This window comes from Spermophilus citellus (assembly GCF_964194105.1).
Source record: "Spermophilus citellus genome assembly, chromosome: 2".
NCBI classification, from domain to species: domain Eukaryota; kingdom Metazoa; phylum Chordata; class Mammalia; order Rodentia; family Sciuridae; genus Spermophilus; species Spermophilus citellus.
Genome location: NC_138183.1, coordinates 40,115,458 through 40,138,198, shown reverse-complemented (window position 1 = coordinate 40,138,198; position 22,741 = coordinate 40,115,458). Strand labels below are relative to the sequence as shown.

The window sequence follows — 22,741 nt, the reverse complement described above, 5'->3', positions numbered from 1 at the left end:
CATATTCTATTTCCTCCAAATCTAGTATTTTATGTCAACTTACCTGTCTAATTTCTTCACATTCCTGACTAATTAAACATTCAGCTAGTTCAGGAAGGATTTCTAAAGGAACAATTCTGTTTTTAAATTCTGGTTGCAAACGTATTAAAAGTGTTCTGTACACTTCTAACTTTTCAATTTTGTTGAAATCCCAATTTTCAATGGCTTCATAAAGTCCAGAATAACCTGAAAAGAAAGAAAATGAGGACTTTTATAAGAGTAACAAGAAATATTTTGATGTTAATATCCTACAATCACGTTTAAATATAAAGTGACAGAACTCAAAAATACCTATAAATTACCTGTCATTAATGATTTTTTCAAAAATAAAATAATATGCATCTTAGCTCCCCAATAAGTTTAGGATTTCCAACAATGTTTATTATCTTTTAGGAGAAAATAGTAAAGTAAGGACAAACATGAAGTCTTATATTTGGCCTTAGTATAAAATCTTCCAAAATGCTCCATGAATTCCACCTACAACTCCTGATTTGCCTTTAAATAAATCAAATTCTCATGTCTATCTTCTCAGTAGAAAGCAGTAAAGAAGGCAAAAAGAAACATAAATCTTAATTCCTGCATCCCCATCCCTTTTTGAGACAAACTTGCTTAGGGTTTTGCTGATTTGCTGAGGCTAGCCTTGAACTTGTGATACTCCTGCCTCAGCCTCCCAAGTTGGTGAGGACTACAGGCATGCAACACTGCATCCAGCTCCTTCTTTTTAAGAGTTGAATAATATTCCATGTATAAACATATCATTTTTTGTGTATGGGATCAACTTAGGCCCTCAGCACATGTTAAGCAAAGTGCTCTACCACTGAGCTACATCCCTGACCCAGTTCCACATTACATTTATTTGTTCATCTGATGATGGAAATTTGGTTTACTTCCATCTCTTACCTACTGTGAATAATGCTGCTATGAACATAGGTGTGCAAATATCTCTTTAAGATGCTACTTTCAATTATTTCAGAAATGTGCCAAAATTAGTATTGCCGGATCATATGATGATTCTAAGGTTTGAAAGGACTCTCCATACTGTTTTCCATAAGTTATACCATTTTACCATCTTACCAATAGTGCACAAGAGTTCATTTCTCCATATCTCACCAATATGGGTTACTTTGAATTTCTGATAGAAATTATCATAATGAGTGTGAGATGAAAATTCATTACAGTTTTAATTTTCATTTATTTAATGATTAGTGATGCTAAGCATCTTTTCATGTGTTTGTTGAGCATTTGTATATCACATATGAAGAAATGGGAAGTCCTTGGACTAATTCTTAATCATGTTATTGGGTTTTTTGTTGAGTTACAGTTCTTTATATAATCTGGATATTAATCCCTTACAGATGTTGACTAGTAAATATTTTCTCCAATTCATGGGTTCACTTTCCATTCTATTGATTGTGTCTTTTGATGCACAAAAGTTTTCAAGATTTGATATAGCCTCATTTAGTTTTTGCTTTGTTACATATGCTTTTCTATCACTTTTTAATATTGCTGAATCTATAAAATTAAAAAACTTAAGACACTACCAGATAATTGTTGGTTCATTCTTAATTTTAAAAAACTATATATGCAATATTTAATTAAGTAGTCAGAAATTAAAACAATGCAATGCATATAGGTTGAAAATTTTACAATCGTCTTGCACTTGAAACTCTTGCCCTCTCCAACCTCACAGAGATAATCAACATTAACAGTTTAGTTTCCTTTCATATTTTTTCAATGAAGTTCCATGAAAAACCCATATATAATCTGGGTTCGTCCTTTTTTACAAAATGGAATTGCATGATGCACATTATTTCTGCAACTTGATTCCTTTATATAATATTATATCCTAATACGGTATTCCTGAATAGATCTCTTTCATCCTTTTGACTACTATATATTATCCCATAGTAAAGATATAACATGTTAAAGGGATGGGTATTTACTCATCTATTTTCTCCTTTTCTTATTTATCAAGTTGATGTAATATCCAAGAAATCATTGCCAAAGTCAGTGTCATGATGTTTTCCCCTTGTTTTTTTCTAAGAGTTTTATGCCTTTAACTAAGGTTGAATTAATTTTTGTATACAGTGTGTGATAGTTAATTTTGTATGAACTTGATTGGACTAAGGAATGACCGAATAGCTGGTAAAATATTTCTGGGTATGTCTGTGAAGGTTATTCCAGAATGTGAATCAGTGGACTGAGTAAATGTTGTAAAATGTACACAGGCATCATTCAATCCATTGTCAAGGACACAAATAGAACAAAAAGTCAGAGGAAGGGCACATTCTCTCTTTTCTTGAGCTCAGACATCCATTTTCTCATCCTGAGACAACAGTGTTCCTAGTTCTTTGATCTTACAACTTTAGAACTCACACCAGCAGCCCTTTGGTACTTAGGTTTTCAGACTCAGACTGAATTATACTACTGACTTTCCTGGTTCTCCAGCTTGCAGACAGCAGATCATGGGACTTTTCAGTCTCTACAATTATATGAGCTGATTCCCACTATACTTATACGTAGATACACATGCATATATATAACACCTGTGTATACAGATACATCCCTTTATACAGACATACACACACACACTATAACCTACTGATTCTGTTTTTCTGGAGAGCACTAACATATGTATAAGTGTCCAACTTCATTCTTTTCCATATGAGTATCAAGTTTTCCAACGCCATATGTGAAAGAGACTGTGCTTTCTCCATTGAGTAGTACTGGTACCTTTGTTAAAGAACATTTGACCATTATACTCTGTAGAGTTTATTTCTGGGATATTGGTGTATTTGTCTTCATAACCAGTTCCACACTGTTTTGATTGCTATAGCTTTGTAATATGTTTCAAAAATCAGGAAGTGCAAGTCTTATGCGTTTGTTTTTCTTTTTTCACAATTTTAACTATTTGAAGGTGTCTTGAGATTCCATGAATTTTAGAATAAATTTTCCTATTTCTGCAAAAAGCTGCCATTAGAATTCTGAAAGGGTTGCATTGAATCAGTAGATTACTTTGGATAGTAGCAATACCCTAAAATTAAGACCATCTTCTAATTCATGAACATGGGTTGTCTTTCAATTTATTTCTATCTTCTTTCATTTTTTTTCAGCAATATTTTATAGTTTTCAGGGTATGAGTCTTTCACCTACTTGGTTAGGTTTATTCCTAAGCATTTTATTATTTTTGGTGCTATTATAAATGGAATTATTTTCTTATAACTTTTTGGGTTGTTATATAATATATGGATAAGCAACTGATTTGGGTTATTGATATTGTATCCTGAAACTTCTCTGAATTTATCAGTTTTAACAGTTCTTTTAAAATTGTTACAGTTTTCTACATAAACCATCTCATCTGCAAACAAAGATATTTTATTTCTTCCTGTTCAATTTTACTTTTGTTTCTTTTCTTGCCTATTTGTTCTTATATTTTTATTGCTAAACCTCATTTTATTTTAAAGTAGAATTTAGAAGTGCCATTTTTACTTATAAATTAATAAGGGGTTTTAGTAACTCATAATACCCTAGATTAGGTATATCCCCCAAATGGAGAAACAGTGGTTTCTCTGAAGAGGGTTGTATAAGAGGTAGTGGGGAAGGTAAACAGAAGGAGGCTCACTTGACCCTTCTGTACCATTTAAATTGTTCGGAATAAATAGGCATATATTACAGTAACAAATTTAGAGAAATTTTAAGGCAAGTTTAGGAAATGAAAGAAAATAAGTCAACAACTTTTAATCCTATAAACAAAAGCAGAAAAGTTTCAGTTCACAATATTGGAACCAATATTTAAACATTTTCACCTAAATTTTTTTGAAAAATAAAACCACATCAATTTTCATAAAAGAACTGCAATTATACTGATTATATATATGTGGGCCTCTTGAGGAATTCTAATACCTAGGGAAGGACAGTGTGTGTTTTGCTTTTAACATTGTGCTAATTTAACATATTGGTGTTACAATATGAGGACACAGGTAATAGAAGACACCTCATCATCAGAATTTGTTTTCCTGTAGTAATGACAAGTTTTCCTTAATTTGCCCGGTTTAAAATCATTCTACTACAATGCAAATAATAATTGTATAACAACTATATTTTGATTAGTGCCTCTTTGTATGCATTGTGCTAGGTTCTTCATATATGTGTCTCTTACTCATTGTTTACAACACAAAAAGAAAATTATCCTTTGGTTTCTTTGAGAAATGAGTAAACTGGAGAATCAGAAAGGCAAGTAACTTGGCTAAAATCCCTTAAATAGTTAAGTGGCTGATTTGATGTTGAAACTCAATGCCTACTCTCACAGTCTAATATCTCAGTGCAACAAATTACCCCAACAGAAAGCCATCAGTAGACCTACATTCTAACTCTAGCAAAAATGCCAGTTATCTGTGTGACCCTGAGCAAACCTTCTCTCAAGGCCTTAGTTTCCTCATGTACAGGAGGGAGGTTGGGTCACATGATTTCCAAGATGTCTTTCATATCTCTGGGTAAGACTGACTTTATAGGTGTGGACAAGAAAGACTGAGAAACATATCATAGCTCTAAAAATAGAAATTTAAAAGATATGCAACAGGGCTGGGGTTGTGGCTCATCGGTAAAGCGCTCGCCCATCATAGGCAAGGCCCTGGGTTTGATCCTCAGTACCACGTAACAATAAATAAAATAAAGGTATTGTGTCCGACTACAATTAAAAAATAAATATTTTGGGCTGGGGATGTGGCTCAAGCGGTACCGCGCTCGCCTGGTATGCGTGCGGCCCAGGTTCAATCCTCAGCACCACATACCAACAAAGATGTTGTGTCCGCCGAAAACTAAAAAATAAATATTAAAAATTCTCTCTCTCTCTCTCTCCTCTCTCACTCTCTCTTTAAAAATAAATAAATAAATAAATAAATAAATAAATAAATAAATATTTTTTAAAAAAGCTTTGCAATGGTTGATAACATAATAGAATATTTGTAACACATAAAAAACACACCAAAATGTACACATGTGAACCCACTACTTATATTAAGAACAAGAATATCTTAACATAAAAAAAAAGAATATCTTAACATTTGTGTATACCTTCTCTTCCCCAGCTTTCTATCCCCTCACCAAAGAAATCACTATTGTGTATTTGATATATCACTCCTGATTTGTTTGTTTGGGAATGGTCACATGACATATGTTTGCTTCCTTAAACAATGTATGTTTAGTTTAATTTGTTTGGGACGTCATAAATATTATATCCTATGACATTTAAGCTTCTCTGACTTTTTAAAAAATTAAATACTGCATTTCTAAGATTTCTCTGAGTTGTCATCTAGAGGTATGTTCACACATTTTTATTGTAGTTTAATGGACTACTGTGTGAACATTATAAAACTTGCTTTTCCATTCTTCTCTATGAGGATATTGGGGTTGCTTCCAGTTTTGTTTGCTTGCTTTTGTTATTACAAACAATTATACTACAAACATTATGGTATGTGTATTCTGAAATGTATATTTTTCTAGGGTATAAACTAAAGAATAAAATTCTACCAGACAATGTCAAATTGTTTTTCAAAAGAGTTGTGTCTGTTTATGTATATAGCAATATTTAAGCAATATTTAAGATTTTTCCATTATTAAATGTCTTCTTCACACCTTCACACTGTTGGACTTAAGTTTGCTGTCGAGTAGTTAAAAAAATGCTGCCTCAGTGGGTTCCTATTTATAGTTTCCTAATTGCTAAATGGGCTGAGAATCTTTTCATTTATTTATTCACCTTTCATACATCCTGTTCTTTGAAATATCTGTCCACATCTTTTGGTCAGTGAGTGTTTTCTTCCTTTTCCTAATTGATTTTAAAGTATTATTTAGTAAGTATATATTTTACAATTATCCTCTCCCACCTTGTGACTTGGTTTTTTTTTTTTTTTTTACTTTCTTTAAGTGACTTATGAAAACATTAAATTAAGAACAGTTCATCAAATTTACCAAGCTTTCTTTTATGGCTAATGCTTTAATATCTTGTTTCACAAATCCTGCCATGCCCTCATGTAAGAAAACTATTCTGTTATTTTCTAAAATGGCTTAAAAATTGGCTGTTATATTTAAGTATTTAAATTCTCTTAAATTCATAAGTAAGAAATACAAATTTATTTATATCTATGTGGATCTGAAAGTTAGGGTGTATTTGTTTTTTAACATTATCTCAATTATAATGGTCAACTGCTATTTATTGAATAGTTCCCCGTTTACCAGTGATCCTCTGTTCCCAGTGGTCTTTAAAATATCAGATGTGTGGGTCTCTGTAAGAAACTCTGTAGTTTTGTTGTTGTTTTTGAGATGATGGTCTCACCATGTTGCCTAGGCTGGTCTCAAACTCATGGATTCAAGCAATAATTTGGAATAGCTGAAAATATGGGCACATGCCACCATGCCCAGCTTTTTAATAAATCTCAACACCCAGAAGGGAAAGGCCAATTTACCTAATTCTTATGCAAAGGTGTCTTGACTATTCTGAGATCATGATTCTTTCATATAGATCTTAAAATCAGTTTGTTAAGCCCATTGGAAAGGCATATAAGATTTTTATTAGAATTGCATTAAATATACAGATAAAAATAAGGTGAACTTGATGTGATTCTGCAATCTGTATACGGGGTAAAAATGGGAGTTCATAACCCACTTGAATCAAAGTGTGAAATATGATATATCAAGAATTATGTAATGTTTTGAACAACCAATTAAAAAAAATTAAAAAAAAATAATAAGGTGAACTGACATTATTACTTTCCATGTACAGGGATGTACCTCTCTACTTAGGATGTCTGTAATGTTTCTCAATAACATTGTATCATTTTCTTCATCCAGATTTCAAATATTTTGTTAGATTTATTCCCCAATACATCATCTTTTTATTACTATTATAAATGGCATTTCATTTCTGTTTGCTTCCACCAGGTAGAAATGCAACTAGTTTTGTATACTGATCTTACATCCAATGACCTTGCTAATCTCTCACATTAGTTACAATAATCTCTGTAGATTCCTTTGGATGTTTCAGATTGACAAGTATGTTATGAGCCTGAAAATAGTATTTTGAATACCTCAAAATTATTAGCTCTTCACTTTTATAGCATTCTGACAAAACAAAGAAATAAGCTCTGATTTGTAAGAAGAATGAACTCACCTGCTTGGTTTAAGGCATCCAAAAAGCCACGGAACCAGCCTTCCTCCTGGAGTTCCAAAAGGAACTGCAGGAAAAGTGAGGCAGCCTCCATCGGGCCCCTGTTGTTTTTCTCAGCTTGAATATACTGCATCTTATCTACAAACAGAAGCGAGAATACATCAAACTGCAGAACTACTAATTACTGGAAGAAAAGCCAAAAGAGGGCTGCCAGATTTTCCTGAATGGGGCAGGGGCTCGAACAAGTCACATCATGGGCAGGAACTTCAGGAAAGCAGATTCCCTGCCCAGGCTGACTAACCCCATCTGTACCAACTCACTCTTCCCATCTTCTATGGAAACTTCTTGTTTGGTGTGGAAGTCTGAAAACATCTGTAGAAAAGGGAGTTTCCTTAAGACGTTTGAAAAACTCCCCCATTACAAGGAAGAAGACATAGCAGTACGTTAGATGGAAGAACAAAGGCTTTCTTTCTGTTCAAAAAGCTAAGGCAACTGCTGGACTAAAGGAGTTCAAGTATAGCGCTGCTCAAGGACTTTAGTAACAGCTACGGTGGTCTCGGAAGCAGTTCAAAATGAACAGGGATACTCTCATGACCCTTCTAGGTTTTTGCTAAGAGGGTTGCAAATACAGCAGAAAAGAGAAAGAAAAGAAACTAAAAAGAAACAGGTCAGCTAGCCACAATCTCCCAGCCTGCTGGTGGTCATTCTAACTTTGCACACTTAACTCCATACCTAGGGATAGGACCAAATCATCACCTTCATATGACCTCACATTCAATAAGTTTCCGTTTTTTCTATAGTTGCTAAAATACAGGTTCCAAGGGACTAAGCTGGTGAACCATTATGTTCTTAGAGATTAGAAGAGGATCTGGCACATTATAGATACTCATTAAAGGCAAACTGAAAGAACAGAGGAAAGAATGCCTTAAAAATTATGATATTAAGTGACCTGTCTTGGTAACCCAACAGTAAAATTAACTCTTTAAGTATAAAATTTAATGGTTTTTAAAAGTTATAAATCCATTACTATTATCTAATTTTAGTACATTTTCATTGCTATAAAAAATCCTTTAACTACTAGCAGTCACTTTGCACTCCTCCTCCTGTTTCAGTCTTAGGCAATCACTAATCAACTGGGTTCTCCATGGATTTGCCTATTCCAGACATTTCATGTTAGTAGAATCATGACATGTAGTCACTATGGCGTCTTTCACTTAGCATAATGTCTTCAAGGTTCATCCATGTAGGATGTATCATTCACTACTTTATTGCCATGCTTATCCACACATCAGTTAACAGGCATTTGGCTGTAGCCACATTTTGGCCATTATGAATAGAGAGGCTATGAACACTCAGGCACAATTTTTAGTGTAGACATATAAATTTGTTTTTCTTAGGTATACATGGAAGTGTGAGATTCTCAGGTCTTATGCTAACTCTATTTTTAACATTGTAGGGAACTGCAACTGTTTCCCACTAGCAATGTAGGAAGATTCCAATTTCAGAATATCCTTGTCAATGTTTCTTATTGTCTTTTTCATTTAGCCATTTGTATTATTTTCCTGTGGCTGCATAATAAATTTCCAGAAACCAGGAGCATAAGATGATTGAAATTTATTCTCTCACAGTTCTAAATGTCATCAGTTTGAAATCAAAGTGTCAGTAGGGCTACATTTCCACCAAAGGCTCTAGGGGAGAATGCATTTCTTGCTCCTTCCAGATTCTGGTGGCCCATCACCACCAAAAGGCCCGACTTCTAGTGATCTCACTCCCTCCAATCTCTGCCTCTGTCTTCATATTGCCTTCTCCTCTCCCTGGCTTGTTGCCACATCATGTAGGATGTATTTACCTCTTGTCTGCACATGGCATTTTGTCTCTGTGTCTTCACATGCTGACTTCTTATAGGAACACCAGTCATACGGGACTAAGGGCCCATCCCTTAATGCAGTACCACCTCATCCTAACTAGTTATAAAGACCTTATCTCTAAATAAGATCACATTCTGAGGTACTGGGAATTAGGACTTCAACATCTTTTTGAGCAACACAGTTCAACTCTTAATGGTGACCCGTCTCCGTCTAGAGGGAAGCTCCACCACCTGCACCCTGAGGAAACACAAGACCCATCGCAAGCCTTTTCGCCACGTCCCAGCTCCTGCGCCTCTCCATCAGAGCGTGCGCAGTTCTCCAGCTCTCTGAACCTCAGAGACCCAGGTCAAAATCTGGTTCCAGAACCGCAGGACCAAGGCAAAAAGACTGCAGGAGGCAGAACTGGAAAAGCTGAAGATGGCAGCTAAACCTAGGCTGCCCCTCCCGGTTCGGTCTCCCTTTCCCCATCAACTCGCCCCTGCAAGCAGTGTCTCTATCCGGAGCCTCCTACCTTTTCCAAAGACCTTCTCTTCCCCTCCTGCCCATCCGACTCTATGCCGCGCCAGTGGGATACCGCGTAGAATCCAGGATGGATATTCGTTTAAAAGGATTCACCTCTCTCTCAAAGAAGGCGACCAACCCAGTCGTCCTACAACGAAATTTCTGGCACCGTCCAAAGTGTCTAGGCCCAAGGGCCCCAAGTCCTAGTTCAAATTTCTTCTTTAGATGGGAGGCACCACGTCCTGTTTACTCGGCGTCATATCCTAAATGTCCCCTTCTCCTTTCACGAAAATTGGCTCTGGCAGTTTTAATGTATAAATAAATAAATATATATATACATATATATGATAAATATAAGATCTTTATACAGTAAATGTAAAAATTCAAATTATTTTGAAAGGCAAAATTTATAAACATATATCACCTTAAAGAGAGTGTAAATCCATTTGTTGTGTTTTCTTAAAGCGGGAGACAGGTTATTTGCAAATTGGTGCGAATTTGGTGGTCTTGATAGGCTGAGTTGACTTCTGCTTATGGAAATCAAATACTAGAATTAGGATGCATACAGGAAGTAGATAATGGAAAGCTTCTGGCAAATAAATGAGGTATTATAACACATTTGCATTTTATATGCATAAGAAAAAGCTTGTGAGATGCTACCATATTTGACTCTATTTTCCTCCTTCTCCATATTGTTGGCTTTATCATTTATTTTTCATAAGCTTGAAAAAAAGGTGGTGAGAGTAATCCTGAGACCACCCCAGGGCAAGGTAGAAAACAGAAATAAATACTTCCTAACTTCTCTCAGTGCTGTACTCCATTTCGGGTCATCAGAGAGCAAAAAATTAAAGAGTACAGAAGGCATTGATGATTACTATGAAATACTAGGTACATCAACTCACACAGTGCAAAGATGTTTTTTTGGGGGGGGGGTACGAAAGTGTAGTAATTTTCTGCTTAAAAAAAAAAAACAAATACCTTACCTAGATGTGAAATATTCTTGAACAATTAGTAGAACCAGGAAGGAAAAAAAAATCATACTTTCTCTGTGTGTGTACCTATTGTGTGTACCTATTCCACACTTTTTAACATTTTGGGGGCAGAGGGTAAAGCCATCCTTTAACTTGCTAAAAATGATGTTGTCAAACAGCTGGTATAGATATTCAGGTGGTGTTTCACCTTGGTGCCCATCTCCCTTCCCCCAGTACACTTTAATCCCTTTGAAAGGGTACATTGTACAATTTTATATATTTTATTGAGGAGTTATTCCTTATCTCTTATTCTGAATTAAATTAAATGTTTGGTTTTTGCAGTAAAAGAAAAAAAAATAGTGACCTATCTCATCACTTATCCCAGCTTCCCTGGGTCTACAACTCCACCCTTCTTTCCAGTCAGTTCATCCTATTCTTAATCTCAGTGCTTACTCACTGAGATTCTTGCTCACTGCTGCTTCTTGCTCACTGCTGCTCAGTCTTCCCTCAGACACTCCACCAGCCATTACTGATACACTGGGTATCAGCAGAGGTCCAGATTTATCCCAGGCCCAGCAGAGGCTTTTCCAGGTAAATTGTACTGTTTACTTGTACTTTGCTAAAGACTGTTCCTGCTGCTAGCTGGCCCCAATATCTAACAGAATGTAATTCTCACAATTGAAGTTCACCAACAGAATCTAAAGCCTTCAAAGGAGCAGGGGAATAGGGAGGGAATACAGCACAGAATATATTAATGATAAAATAGGACGTAGAAAAAGAGAGGAAAGCAAAAGACTTATGGATAAATGTGTGCATAATAAAACACAGAGACATGAATATAGAAGATATAACCAAATTTTTTTTAAGCCAGGACCTCATAAACATGAGGCACATAGTCTATAACTGAGCTACACTTGTAGCCCAGTACACCAACTTTTTAACTACATTAGCTTGTAGGGAGGGCATTGAAAGACCTCTACTATACCTTTTCCATTCAAAAATTTTAAAAAAGTATTTAACATAGTATTTTTCTTTTTTAATTAATTTATTTATTTTAATTAGGTATATATATTACAGTAGAATGCATTTTGATTCATTGTACACAATTGCAGCACAACTTTTCATTTCTATGGTTGTACACGATGTAGCATTGCACCATCTGTGCAGTCATACATGTACCTAGGGTAATGATGACCATCTCATTCCACAATCTTTCCTGCTCCCATGCACCCTCCCCAACCCTCCCTCTCATTGCCCAATCAAAGTTGCTCCATTTTCCCATGCCTCCCCACTCCCCCTTAAGGATCAGCATCCACTTATCAGAGAGAACATTCGGCCTTTGGTGTTTGGGGATTGGCTTCCTTCTCTTAGCATGATATTCTCCAACTCCATCCATTTCTCTGCAAATGCCATAATTTTATTATCTTTTAATGCTGAGTAATATTCCATTGTGTATATATATACCAGTTTCTTTATCCATTCATCTACTGAAGAGCATCTAGGTTGGTTCCACAATGAACAGAGCTGCTATGAACATTGATATGGCTGCATTACTATAGTATGCTGATTTTAAGTCCTTTGGGTATAGACCGAGGAATGGGATAGCTGGCTCAAATGATGGTTCCATTCCAAGTTTTCTAAGGAATCTCCATACTGCTTTACAGATTGGTTGTACCAATCTGCAGTCCCACCAGCAATGTATCAGTGTGGCTTTTCCCCCACACCCTCACTAACACTTATTGTTGTCTGTATTCTTGATAACTGCCATTCTGACTGGCATGAAATGAAATCTTAGAGTAGTTTTGATTTGCATTTCTTTAATTACTAGAGATGTTGAACATTTTTTCATATATTTGTTGATTGGATGTATATCTTCTTCTAAAAAGTGTCTGTTCAGCTCCTTAGCCCATTTATTGATTGGGTTGTTTGTTTTTTTCGTGTTAAGATTTTTGAGTTCCGGGCTGGGGATGTGGCTCAAGTGGTAGCGCGCCCGTCTGGCATGCGCGCGGCCGGGGTTCGATCCTCAGCACCACATACCAACAAAGATGTTGTGTCCGCCGAGAACTAAAAAATAAATATTAAAAAATTCTCTCTCTCTCTCTCTCTCTCTCTCTCTCTCTCTCTCTCTCTCTCTCTCTCTCTCCCCTCCCTCCCTCCCTCCCTCCTCTCTCACTCTAAAAAAAAATAAAAAGATTTTTGGGTTCCTTATACATCCTGGAGATTAGTGCTCTATCTGACGTGTGTGTGGCAAAAATTTGCTCCCAAAATGTAGGCTCTCTCTTTACCTCACTGATTGTTTCTTTTGCTGAGAATAAGCTTTTTAGTTTGAGTCCATCCCATTTATTAATTCTTGATTTTATTTCTTGCACTTTAAGAGTCTTGTTAAGGAAGTTGGGGCCTAATCCAATGTGACAAAAATTGGGCCCAATTTCTCCTGTATTAGGTACAGGGTCTCTGGTCTAATTCCTAGGTCCTTGATCCACTTTGAGTCGAGTTTATGCATGGTGAGAGATAGGGGTTTATTTTCATTTCACTGCATATGGATTTCCACTTGTCCAAGCAACATTTGTTGAAGAGGCTATCTTTTCTCCAATTTTATGTTTTTGGCACCTTTGTCTAGTATGAGACAACTGTATTTATGTGGGTTTGTCCCTGTGTCTTCTATTCTGTACCATTGGCCTACATGTCTATTTTGGTGCCAATACCATGTCATTTTTGTTACTATAGCTTTGTGTGTAGTATAGTTTAAGGTCTGGTATTGTGATGCTTCCTGCTTCACTCTTCTTGCTAAGGATTGCTTTGGCTATTCTGGGTCTCTTATTTTTCCAAATGAATTTCATGATTGCTTTTTCTATTTTTATAATGACATTGGGATTTTAATTGGAATCACATTGAATCTGCATAGTGCTTTTGGTAGTATGGCCATTTTGACAATATTAATATTATGCCTATTCAAGAGCATTAATACGGTATTTTTCAATTAGCCTTTTAAATTTACCCTTGGATATTTTTATGTTATTGCTTTACAACTATACATTAGCACAGGAAGAACAAACATGCTTACAAACCTGCAGTACCCCACGTGGAAGCATGGGCAGCCCCTCCCTCATGCAAATATTCCTTCTCCTTCTCTCCTTCTCTCCTCTCCTTCTCCTTCTCCTTTATGGGTTTTATTTAGTTATACATAACACTGGGGTTCATTCTGACATAACTTTAAAGGCATGAAATATAATTTGCTCTCAATCATACCAGTACTTCCCCTTTCCCTCCCCTCCTCCCTCTTCCTGTTCCCTTACTGTACTTTACTGCTATTTTAGTTTTTTGTTGTCATTGTTGTTTAGTGCTTTGGATATACATGATGGTGAGATTCACTGTGGTACATTCATATATGTACTTAGAAAAGTTACCCTAGATTCATTCCACTGTACTTCCCTTATCCTGTCCCTTCTCCCTCCCCCTCAATCCTCTTCATCTAGTTCATTGATCTTTCTTCTATTTTTATGGAATCCCCCCTTTATCTCTCTCTCTTTCTTCCCTTTATTTTGGACTAGCTTCCATATGTCAGAGAAAACATTCAACCTTTGACTTTCTGAGTCTGGCTTAGTTCACTTAGTATGATAGTGTCCAACTCCATCCATTTACCAACAAATGCCATAATCTCATTCTTCTTTATGGCTGAGTAATACTCCATTGTGTATATGTACCACATTTTCTTTAGCCATTCATCTAATAGGCATCTATAAACATGCTTTCCTTCACTCATTAATAGGTAATAGATGTCATTTCCCATCAAAGGGCACCTAGGTTGGTTCCCTAGTTTGGCTACTGTGAATTGTGCTGCTATAAACATTGATGTAGCTGTGTCACTGTACTATGGTGATTTTAGTCCTTTTGGATAAATACTGAGTAGTAGGATAGCTGGATCTTATGGTAGTTCTACCCCTAGTTTTTTGAGGAATCTCCATACTGCTTTCCAGCTTGTTTGCACTAATTTTCAGTCCCACCAACAATGCATGAGTGTATCTTTTCCCTCACATCCTCACCAACATTGGTTATTATCTGTATACTTTATAGTTGCCATTCTGACTGGAGCCTCCCTCAAATCTTACTCTCTTCAGACTAGTTTCCTTCATATTACTTTGGCACATTTTGTGCTAAATTCATTTATTTTAAGTTTGGAACTATAAGAAATAAGTTTTTATATCATGTATTTTTTCCAAATAACATTTTTTTTCTTTTTTTAAAACACTAAATGTTTAATCATAAACATTTATAAAGGTAAAGCTAAATGTATATCCATTTCATATACATACAAAAATAATCAATTTTCCTGGATGTATCATGACAGATGGTACTGTTTTGCTTTTATTTTTTAGACTTATAGACTATATGACACGCTGCAATTCACTGTTTAATTAAAATAATATTTTTATGCAAAAGCTTCATCTTCAGTACCAGAAAAATAAATTTACCTGTTGTAAACTGATTTTCAACCAAATATGCTTTTGAGTTCATCAACACTTTCTCTATCTAGACAGATAAGCAGTGATTCATAAAATGTACAAGAAGATTCCTATACAGTAAGGTCTGAGGGTATCCTTCTACTTTATGAGTTGCAAAGTCCATGAACTGAATTTCTTTTAGAAATATGTGTAATAAGCTAGGGTCTAGCAGGTGCACATTATCTGCCAAAACTCTCCAGATAAAATGGAGTCTCATGGTAACTGGAGAATCTTGGAAACAGAAGCAATTCCTCTTTGTGTGTTTGTTTAATGACGCCTATCACTTACTTCCCCTACACTAAATGTCCTTAATATCTGTCAAAGATATTCCTCCTCTCCAACAACACTAACATTTCCTAAATTGGACTTCAAGTTATTACCATATGAATTGTACAGATAAATGGGATTCACTGTGCTAGCTCCATACATGCATGTGTCATGTACTGATCATGTTCAGCCATCATTCTTTCACCCTTCACTCCTCCCCCTGCCCCAGTACATTTCCCAGGCCTAGAAGTCCCTCTTCATTTCTGTCTGTCCGCCCACTTCCCCATCTCTGGAGACCACTATTCTTTTTTTTATTTTTTTTTTATATTTTTTTATTGGTTATTCAAAACATTACAAAGCTCATGATATATCATCTTTCATACATTTGACTCAATTGGGTTATGAACTCCCATTTTTACCCCAAATACAAATTGCAGAATCACATCGGTTACACACTCACATTTTTACATAATGGCATATTAGTGACTGTTGTATTCTGCTACCTTTCCTATCCCCTACTATCCCCCCTCCCCTCCCTACCCATCATCCCTCTCTACCTCATCTGCTGTTGTTCAATTCTCTCCCTTGTTCCCACCCCCTTTCCCCTCACATCCTCTTCTATGTAATTTTGTGTAACATTGAGGATGGAGACCACTATTCCATCCATATTTCTACAAGACTGACTTATTTGTTTCCACAAATGAGGGAGAACATTGCTATCTGTCTTTTAACACAGTGTCAATGTAAACATTTTAAGCACTTTGTGAAAAGCATGAAGAAGTAAAAAAAAAAAAAACCCACTGAAATCACACCACATAGAATCAAACCCATGTAATATTCCAGAAAACACCTTCTTCTAATTATATGTACAAATTATACGTAGTTTAAAATAAATAGGCATCTATAAACGTACTTTCCTTCACTCATTAATAGGTAATAGATGTCATTTCCCATCAATAAATATGGATTTACATCAATTTTTAGTGGCTGTATGGTATTATATCACATAAAAACACTTATTTAATCTATTCTTTGTAATAGGTAAATCTAGTACAGATATCTGACTTTTCTTGCTTTAAAGTTTTCCTTAGAATAAATTCCTAAAAGTATAATTTCAGTTGAACAGTACATACTTATCAATGTTGTTACCTAGGGGCTAGGGCTGAGGCTCAGCGGTAGCATACTTATCTGGCACTTGTGAGGTACTGGGTTCAATTCTCAGCATCACATATAAATAAATAAATAAAATAAAAAGGTCTATCAACAACTACAAAAAGCAATTTAAAAATTTTTTTAAATGTTGTTACCTATTGCTCAACTCCCTCCACAACCCTGAATTTGCTCAATCTTCATAGTCTTTGCAAAACAGAAACAAAAACAGACCAAACATTTTTTAATGATTTTGTTTGTTATCTTCTTTGATCACTGTATTTTTTAAAAAACAAATTTCCTGTTCATTAAACATCTGTTGCAATGACACTGAATGAACTCTTCCTTAGTCTCAATAATTTGGGGAAATTTTGTCTCTTCTGCTTTCTTTGAGGTTTTCTGGTTATTTAGTTGTTTTATTTATTTATTTATGCTCGTTTTGTAGTTACTTGAGTCAAATTCATTAATTCATTTGTGTTATTGTTTTGAAATACCTATAAATCTAACTAGAAGATTAGGTATAGCTCAAAAATATGTATTATATGGGCTGTCTGCTATTCTTGTGAAAGTGGCTGTTACTGGCTTGATTTTCTTTTTGTTAAAAGTTATTTTGAAAATGTATATGGTAATTTTTTGAAAGTTCCATAATAAATTTCTGGAAAATAGAATAATACCTAACAGTTATTTAGTGCCATGTACTTTAATTCTCAAAAACCTCTGAATGTGATTGCTGTTCTTATCTGATAGAGGAAGAAATTGAGTCAGAGAGGAGGAGTTAAGACATTTCCCTATAGTCACAAAGTCTGTAAATTAGAGAATTAATAAAGCTATGCTTTGGGGAATTTATTAAAGATTTATCTATAATGTAGCATCAATTTGACAAAGTTCCTTAAGCATTGGGAGAGTAAGACATAGTCTCTATAGGATATGAAATTGATTATATAGCTATTAAATCAATTTTCTAAAATAGATCATTTAATCTGATTTAGCAAAAATGTCTTATAATTCCCCAATTTCTTGACTTTAAAGATTTTTTTTCTTCTATTTTGGTACACAAAGATTTAGATGTGCCATATCTTTGCTGTGAATTAGGTAACCTTTTTCCCTTTAGTACCTTCTGCCTGTGTGATGATGGTTTTTAGTATTAAAACGGCATCTCCTGATTTCTTTTCGTTTTCATTTATTTAAGGTATCTTTTTTAAAAATATTTTTTTAGTTGTAAGTGGACACAATACCTTTATTTTATTTATTTATATGGTGCTGAGGATCGAACCCAGGGCCTCACACGTGTTAGGAGAGCAACTACTGAGCCACAACCCCTGCCCTATTTAAGGTATCTTTATCTTATTTTTGATGATACTTGACTTTAGGAACCGGGTCTCTGGCAGACAACAAAGACCTGAATTCTGCTCATAGACCCATTTCATAGATACATCTGCCCCATCACATAGCCATGGCTGATGTCTTCAGTCGCTGCCTTGTTTTATATTTCCCTTTACTGTTTCCTCGTTAGCTTCAGTTACTAAATGCTTTTTTTTTCCTTTTTTCTTTTCTAGGATGAAACATATAATCATGTTTAAATTAATGTACCATTCTCTTTACCCTTTCAGACATCATTTTTAAAATCATAGAAGAGTACAATGGTATCTTTTCAATCTTCTCCTTTAGAGGCAAGAAATTTCATTCTGATTACTTTCCATAGTTCCTTACTAATGGTAAAGATTTTAATCCAAATAATTATTTTAAAAATCATTATCCTTTTCAATTTGACAAAGTTCCTTAAGCATTGGGAGAGAGTCTCTATAGGATAAGAAATTGATTATATAGCTATTAAATCCATTTTCTAAAATAGATCATTTAATCTGATTTAGCAAAAATGTCTTATAATTCCCAAATTTCTTGATTTTAAAGATTTTTTTTCTTTTTGTTTTAAAAAAAAATGTTCTGATGTTGCATTTACTTTTGTAGTCAGATTTACAGTTATTCAACATGAACTCCACCTGCTGGGCTTCATCATTCATCACCAATTCTTGAACTCTAAGATCTCCCTTTATTGAGTTATTACTAATTTTTTCAGTTCTTAATCATTTGCAATGGGTAATTTTCGTAAGAAATGTATATGAAATCCCACATATACAAGATTTTCTTGCATACACAACCTAAAAACCTGACTGGATACAAAATTTGGGGAGACTTTTATTCTCAAAATTCTGCAGTTTTATTGTATAGTTTCATGAGAGTTATAGAGAAGTAAGAGACTAACTTAAACTGGTTCCCTTGTAAGAGACCCAAGTTACCCTACTGGATTCTTCCCAAATGTTTATATTATTTCTTCGTCTCAGAATTATAAAAATCCTACCATTATTTATTGAGACTTGACTCCTCCTCAATAAACTCATTTACTACACACTGCTTCTTTCTTAGAAAAAAATTCCTCCAATTTTTTCCATTTATTTTTACCCTTTTTGTTCTCTTTTTATTGGAATCACAATGTATACAAATTGTAGGGTCTGGATCTGTGTGAACATGCTACAAAGCACTGCCTCCATTGTAATTTTTAAGTACAATCATGTTGTACTGCCTACATTTAATTTCTTCCCTTAGCTATTTATTTCTAGTCTTCTTCTTCTTCTTCTTTTTTTTTTTTTTTTTGTAGCTGTGGATGAAGAGAATTCTTTTATTTTGTTTATTTTTATTGGTGCTAAGGATGGAATCCAGTGCCTCACCCAGACCAGGCAAGCGCTCTGCTACTGAGCTACAGCCCCAGCCCCTCCTTAGTCTATTCTTAACAATTAGTCCACCTTCAACCCATCACCATTCCACAGAAACCATTGCCATGGGAGGCCACAGATGGCTATAATGCCAAAGTCAAAGACAAGGTCAAGTCTATAACACCTCCATGTCCACATATGTGGATGCTCTTTCCCAGTTCTGTCTTCCTTTGTTTATTCATAAAGGACGGGCTTTCTCAGGATTCTGTCCCAGGTTCTTTTCACTCACTATCCAAAAGGCAATTTCACCTACTCTTCACTGTTTCAGTAAAATCTCTATACAAATGACTCCCCAAGCCTAGATTTTTTTTTTTTTCCTGAACTGCAGACCTATGCTGTTCACCATCTGATGAATCTCTCTTCTTGGATGAACCAGAGCACACAACTTCAGCATGTCCAACTCTGAACCCTTCATCTTCTACTGCAAACCTGTCCCTCCTCCAAAATTACCTATCTCATACACCACCATTCATTCACTCAGAGGTTTAAGCTAGAGACCCGAAGCTGTCCTCCAGCCTGCTGTAGCCCTGACCTATTCACCACAAGAGTACTATTGATTATCCTTTCCAAGTGTCTCTTCAATCTATCCACTTCTCACATTCTTTCAGATTTCTGTTCTCTCATCTGGCCTGTCTGCCTCCAGTTTGCCACTCCCTTGTCTTGGACCTCTGCATCTGCTCTTGGCCCTCCTCCTACTTCTCCAATCCATTCCTCAGACTACAGCCAGTTATCTTTCTACACCGTAAATTCAATTAAGACTGTTGGCATTCCCCACTTCAGCCTGCCTCTCAAGCCTCAATTCTCTCAAGCCCTATCTCCCTTCTCCACAACCTAAATCACGGGAATATTTTCTGGATTCCTAGCACACACTGGTTTATCTTTCACCTTGGACCTTTGCACATAATGAGCTCTACCTGCAATTGCTGGTCTCCTGACTCCAATTTAGACCTCAGTTCAAATGGCACATACCTGGAAAGTTTTGCCTGTCTTCTCCAGACAAGGTATACATCTTGGCTATGTGCTGCCACAGCACCCTATGGTTTTCCATCAAAGAACTTACTGTGCTTTATTTTAATATTTAGTTAGTTATCTGCCTTCACATAGACATTCTAATTTGTTAAGACAGGGACCATTTCTACTATGCTCACCATTGATTGCTCAATATGATGCTTCCTATTAATTAATGTGTTTAGTAAATTACTTCCAACCCTAACATAATACCTGACATAATTCACTTATTCAGCATTCATTGAGTCAATACATGAGCACACAAAAGAACAGGATTCACACCACTTTGTTAGTGTTCCATCCAAGCATTCCTAAAAGAGTTGTATTCCTTGTACTTATATTTTTCAAAGGCCCAAGCTACTCTGGTCACTGGAATACCATTTTATTATTTCTCTTTAGGCACAACCAGTAAGTGAAGGTCCACTTTTGTTGGTAGTATTCCTTCAATTCTTTCTCTACAACTGTGGTTTGGTTTTGTAGAGCAATTAAGGGCTGGAATAACCTGCCTTATTCTAATGCAATTTCAAAAACTCCCTCACATTGAGTTGCTTGGAGACTGAAAAGAAACTGCCAGATCTCCTCTCATCTGGACTCCTTCCAATCACCACCTCCCTTTCTCCTCTTAGGGGAAGCCTGAGCTCATTCATCTCCAATGGAAAGCCATTCACTACAACTTAGAAAGTGGCTACCTTCCATGATCAGGTATCTCACAATCTAGATGGAAGCGCCTGTACTTTAGCCTAAAGTATTCAGTCTTGGTAAAGTCCTGCTCCTCTCAAGCTTCCTATCATTTGGAAGAATTAAGACTTGGCAGAGTTATCAACTTCCTTTGAACCTGTACAGCATTTTGTACCCTGCTGTTTTAATCATTTGGGTATATCTGTCCTCGTCCTTCCTGCCACCCTTATCTCAAAATCTCAGGTTATAAAATATACTAAAGAGGAGCCTGGATCTTATTTCTCAGTCTCTGATGCTAGTACAACATCGGGCACATAGTGGTCTAAATTATTAGCGGAAATAAATGAGACCGACCATTTCTTTCCCCAGCTTTGAACCTAAATAGATTTGCACACACACCCCACAACAAGTTATTCCACCTCGCAGCAACTCAAAGTCCCCCCCCGCCCCGCCCGCGCTAGGCTTCCCGTGGCTTTTCAGACTCTGAAGTCCAGTATAAAACGCTGTGGGGATTGGCCACTAACCCACTGTTCCTGGAAAGTTGTAAGGCCCTCCGCTGTCATATGTAAAGTTAGAAAAAAAAAAATATGTAAAGTTAGAAAGAAAGAAAGTTAGCCTATGGACTTCAGGTAAAAGGCAAGGGGGGTTCGTTGGAGACCACTCACCCTCCCTAAACCAGGGGGCCATGTAGCAGAGAATGTGAGTAGGATCCAGAATCTTCCTGACATAGTCTCGGAAGGTGAGCAGATTCTGTCGCTGCTCGGTCGTCATCCCGGCTCGGCTCCCGGGCAGGGTCTGCCAGGCTGGGCGCCGGCTCCCTTTTAAAGCTGGAGGGGAGAAGGCCGCCTCCAGGAGGGTAGGGATTTTCCCAGAAATGGATTCTAGCTGAGAGGTGGAGCGGCGGGGGAACTTAATTACAATTGAGAAAACGGAAACGGAAACCGAAACTAGCGGCTGCCGCAGGGGCTGGGGAGGCGCGGGACCTTCCCAGCTCCGCGCGGCTCTGTTTCGTTTTCTGCGGACCCGGGGGGAACCGGCGGACCCAGAGGCCCCCAAGAGCAGCCCTGGGGGTTGCTTTTATGTTTATGTATCTTATTTTTTGGTTTCGCTTTTATAATGATAACAGTTTTAGTTTCAGTAAAACGTGCACAACTTAAGTGTGCAATACGATGATCTTGGAAAACACGTAACGGTTTTACCTCTTCTCCCAGCGGGATCTCCTGGTAAACAGCATTGTTTTAACCTAGGAAATGGCCACCTGTTTACCAAAGTGACCATATCAGGTTGCATTACCACTCGCACAAGAGAGCTGCAGTAGACACAAGTCCAGTACACGCATTGGTTTCTTTGTTAACTTCCTCACTGGTCCATGTGAAATCATTTATTATTGTGGTTATTAATGTAGTTGTGATTTTCCTTATAAGGATGCTGAACACATTTGCTTGTGCTTATTGGTCTTTCATGTAATTTCCTTTGTAAATCATCTGTCCCTATCTTTTGCTTTGTTTTGGAGAGTGTTGTTGTTGTTGTGTTTCAATAGACTGACAGGAGTTACTTATTCTGGGTACAAAGTTGTCAAATAAAATGTATTCGAAATATCTTCTCCCAGTCTGTGGCTTGCCATTTCATTTTCTTAAAGCTGTCTTTTGTAGAGCAAAAGTTTACATTGACAAAATCTAATTTATCAGCATTTTCTTCTGTCTGCTGCTTTTTGTGAGCTTTAATTGCTCCTTAATAAATCTTTGCAAAAATAAATAAATAGATAATGTCTGCCCAGAGGTCATTAAGATATTTTGTTTTTTTTCTTTTAGACTCTTTATATTTT

General features: G+C 36.2%; 1 protein-coding gene across 2 annotated transcripts in view; it reads right to left on the bottom strand.

Annotated features, from left to right (window-relative positions):
* Positions 1–22,537, bottom strand: part of RIGI (RNA sensor RIG-I) — a 53,133-nt gene extending 30,596 nt beyond the window's left edge. Inside the window, exons 1-3 of one of the 2 annotated variants that reach the window (XM_081275734.1) lie at positions 22,108–22,537; positions 7,205–7,340; positions 44–225 (exon numbers count right to left, since the gene is read on the bottom strand). In XM_081275734.1, the coding sequence (XP_081131860.1) occupies positions 44–225; positions 7,205–7,340; positions 22,108–22,206 (417 nt within the window). In that variant the 5' untranslated portion in view covers positions 22,207–22,537. Of the gene's footprint in view, positions 1–43; positions 226–7,204; positions 7,341–21,581; positions 21,711–22,107 lie in introns of those variants that run through there. The other variant, XM_081275733.1, reaches the window with a different exon arrangement.
* Positions 22,538–22,741: the final 204 nt, after the last annotated feature.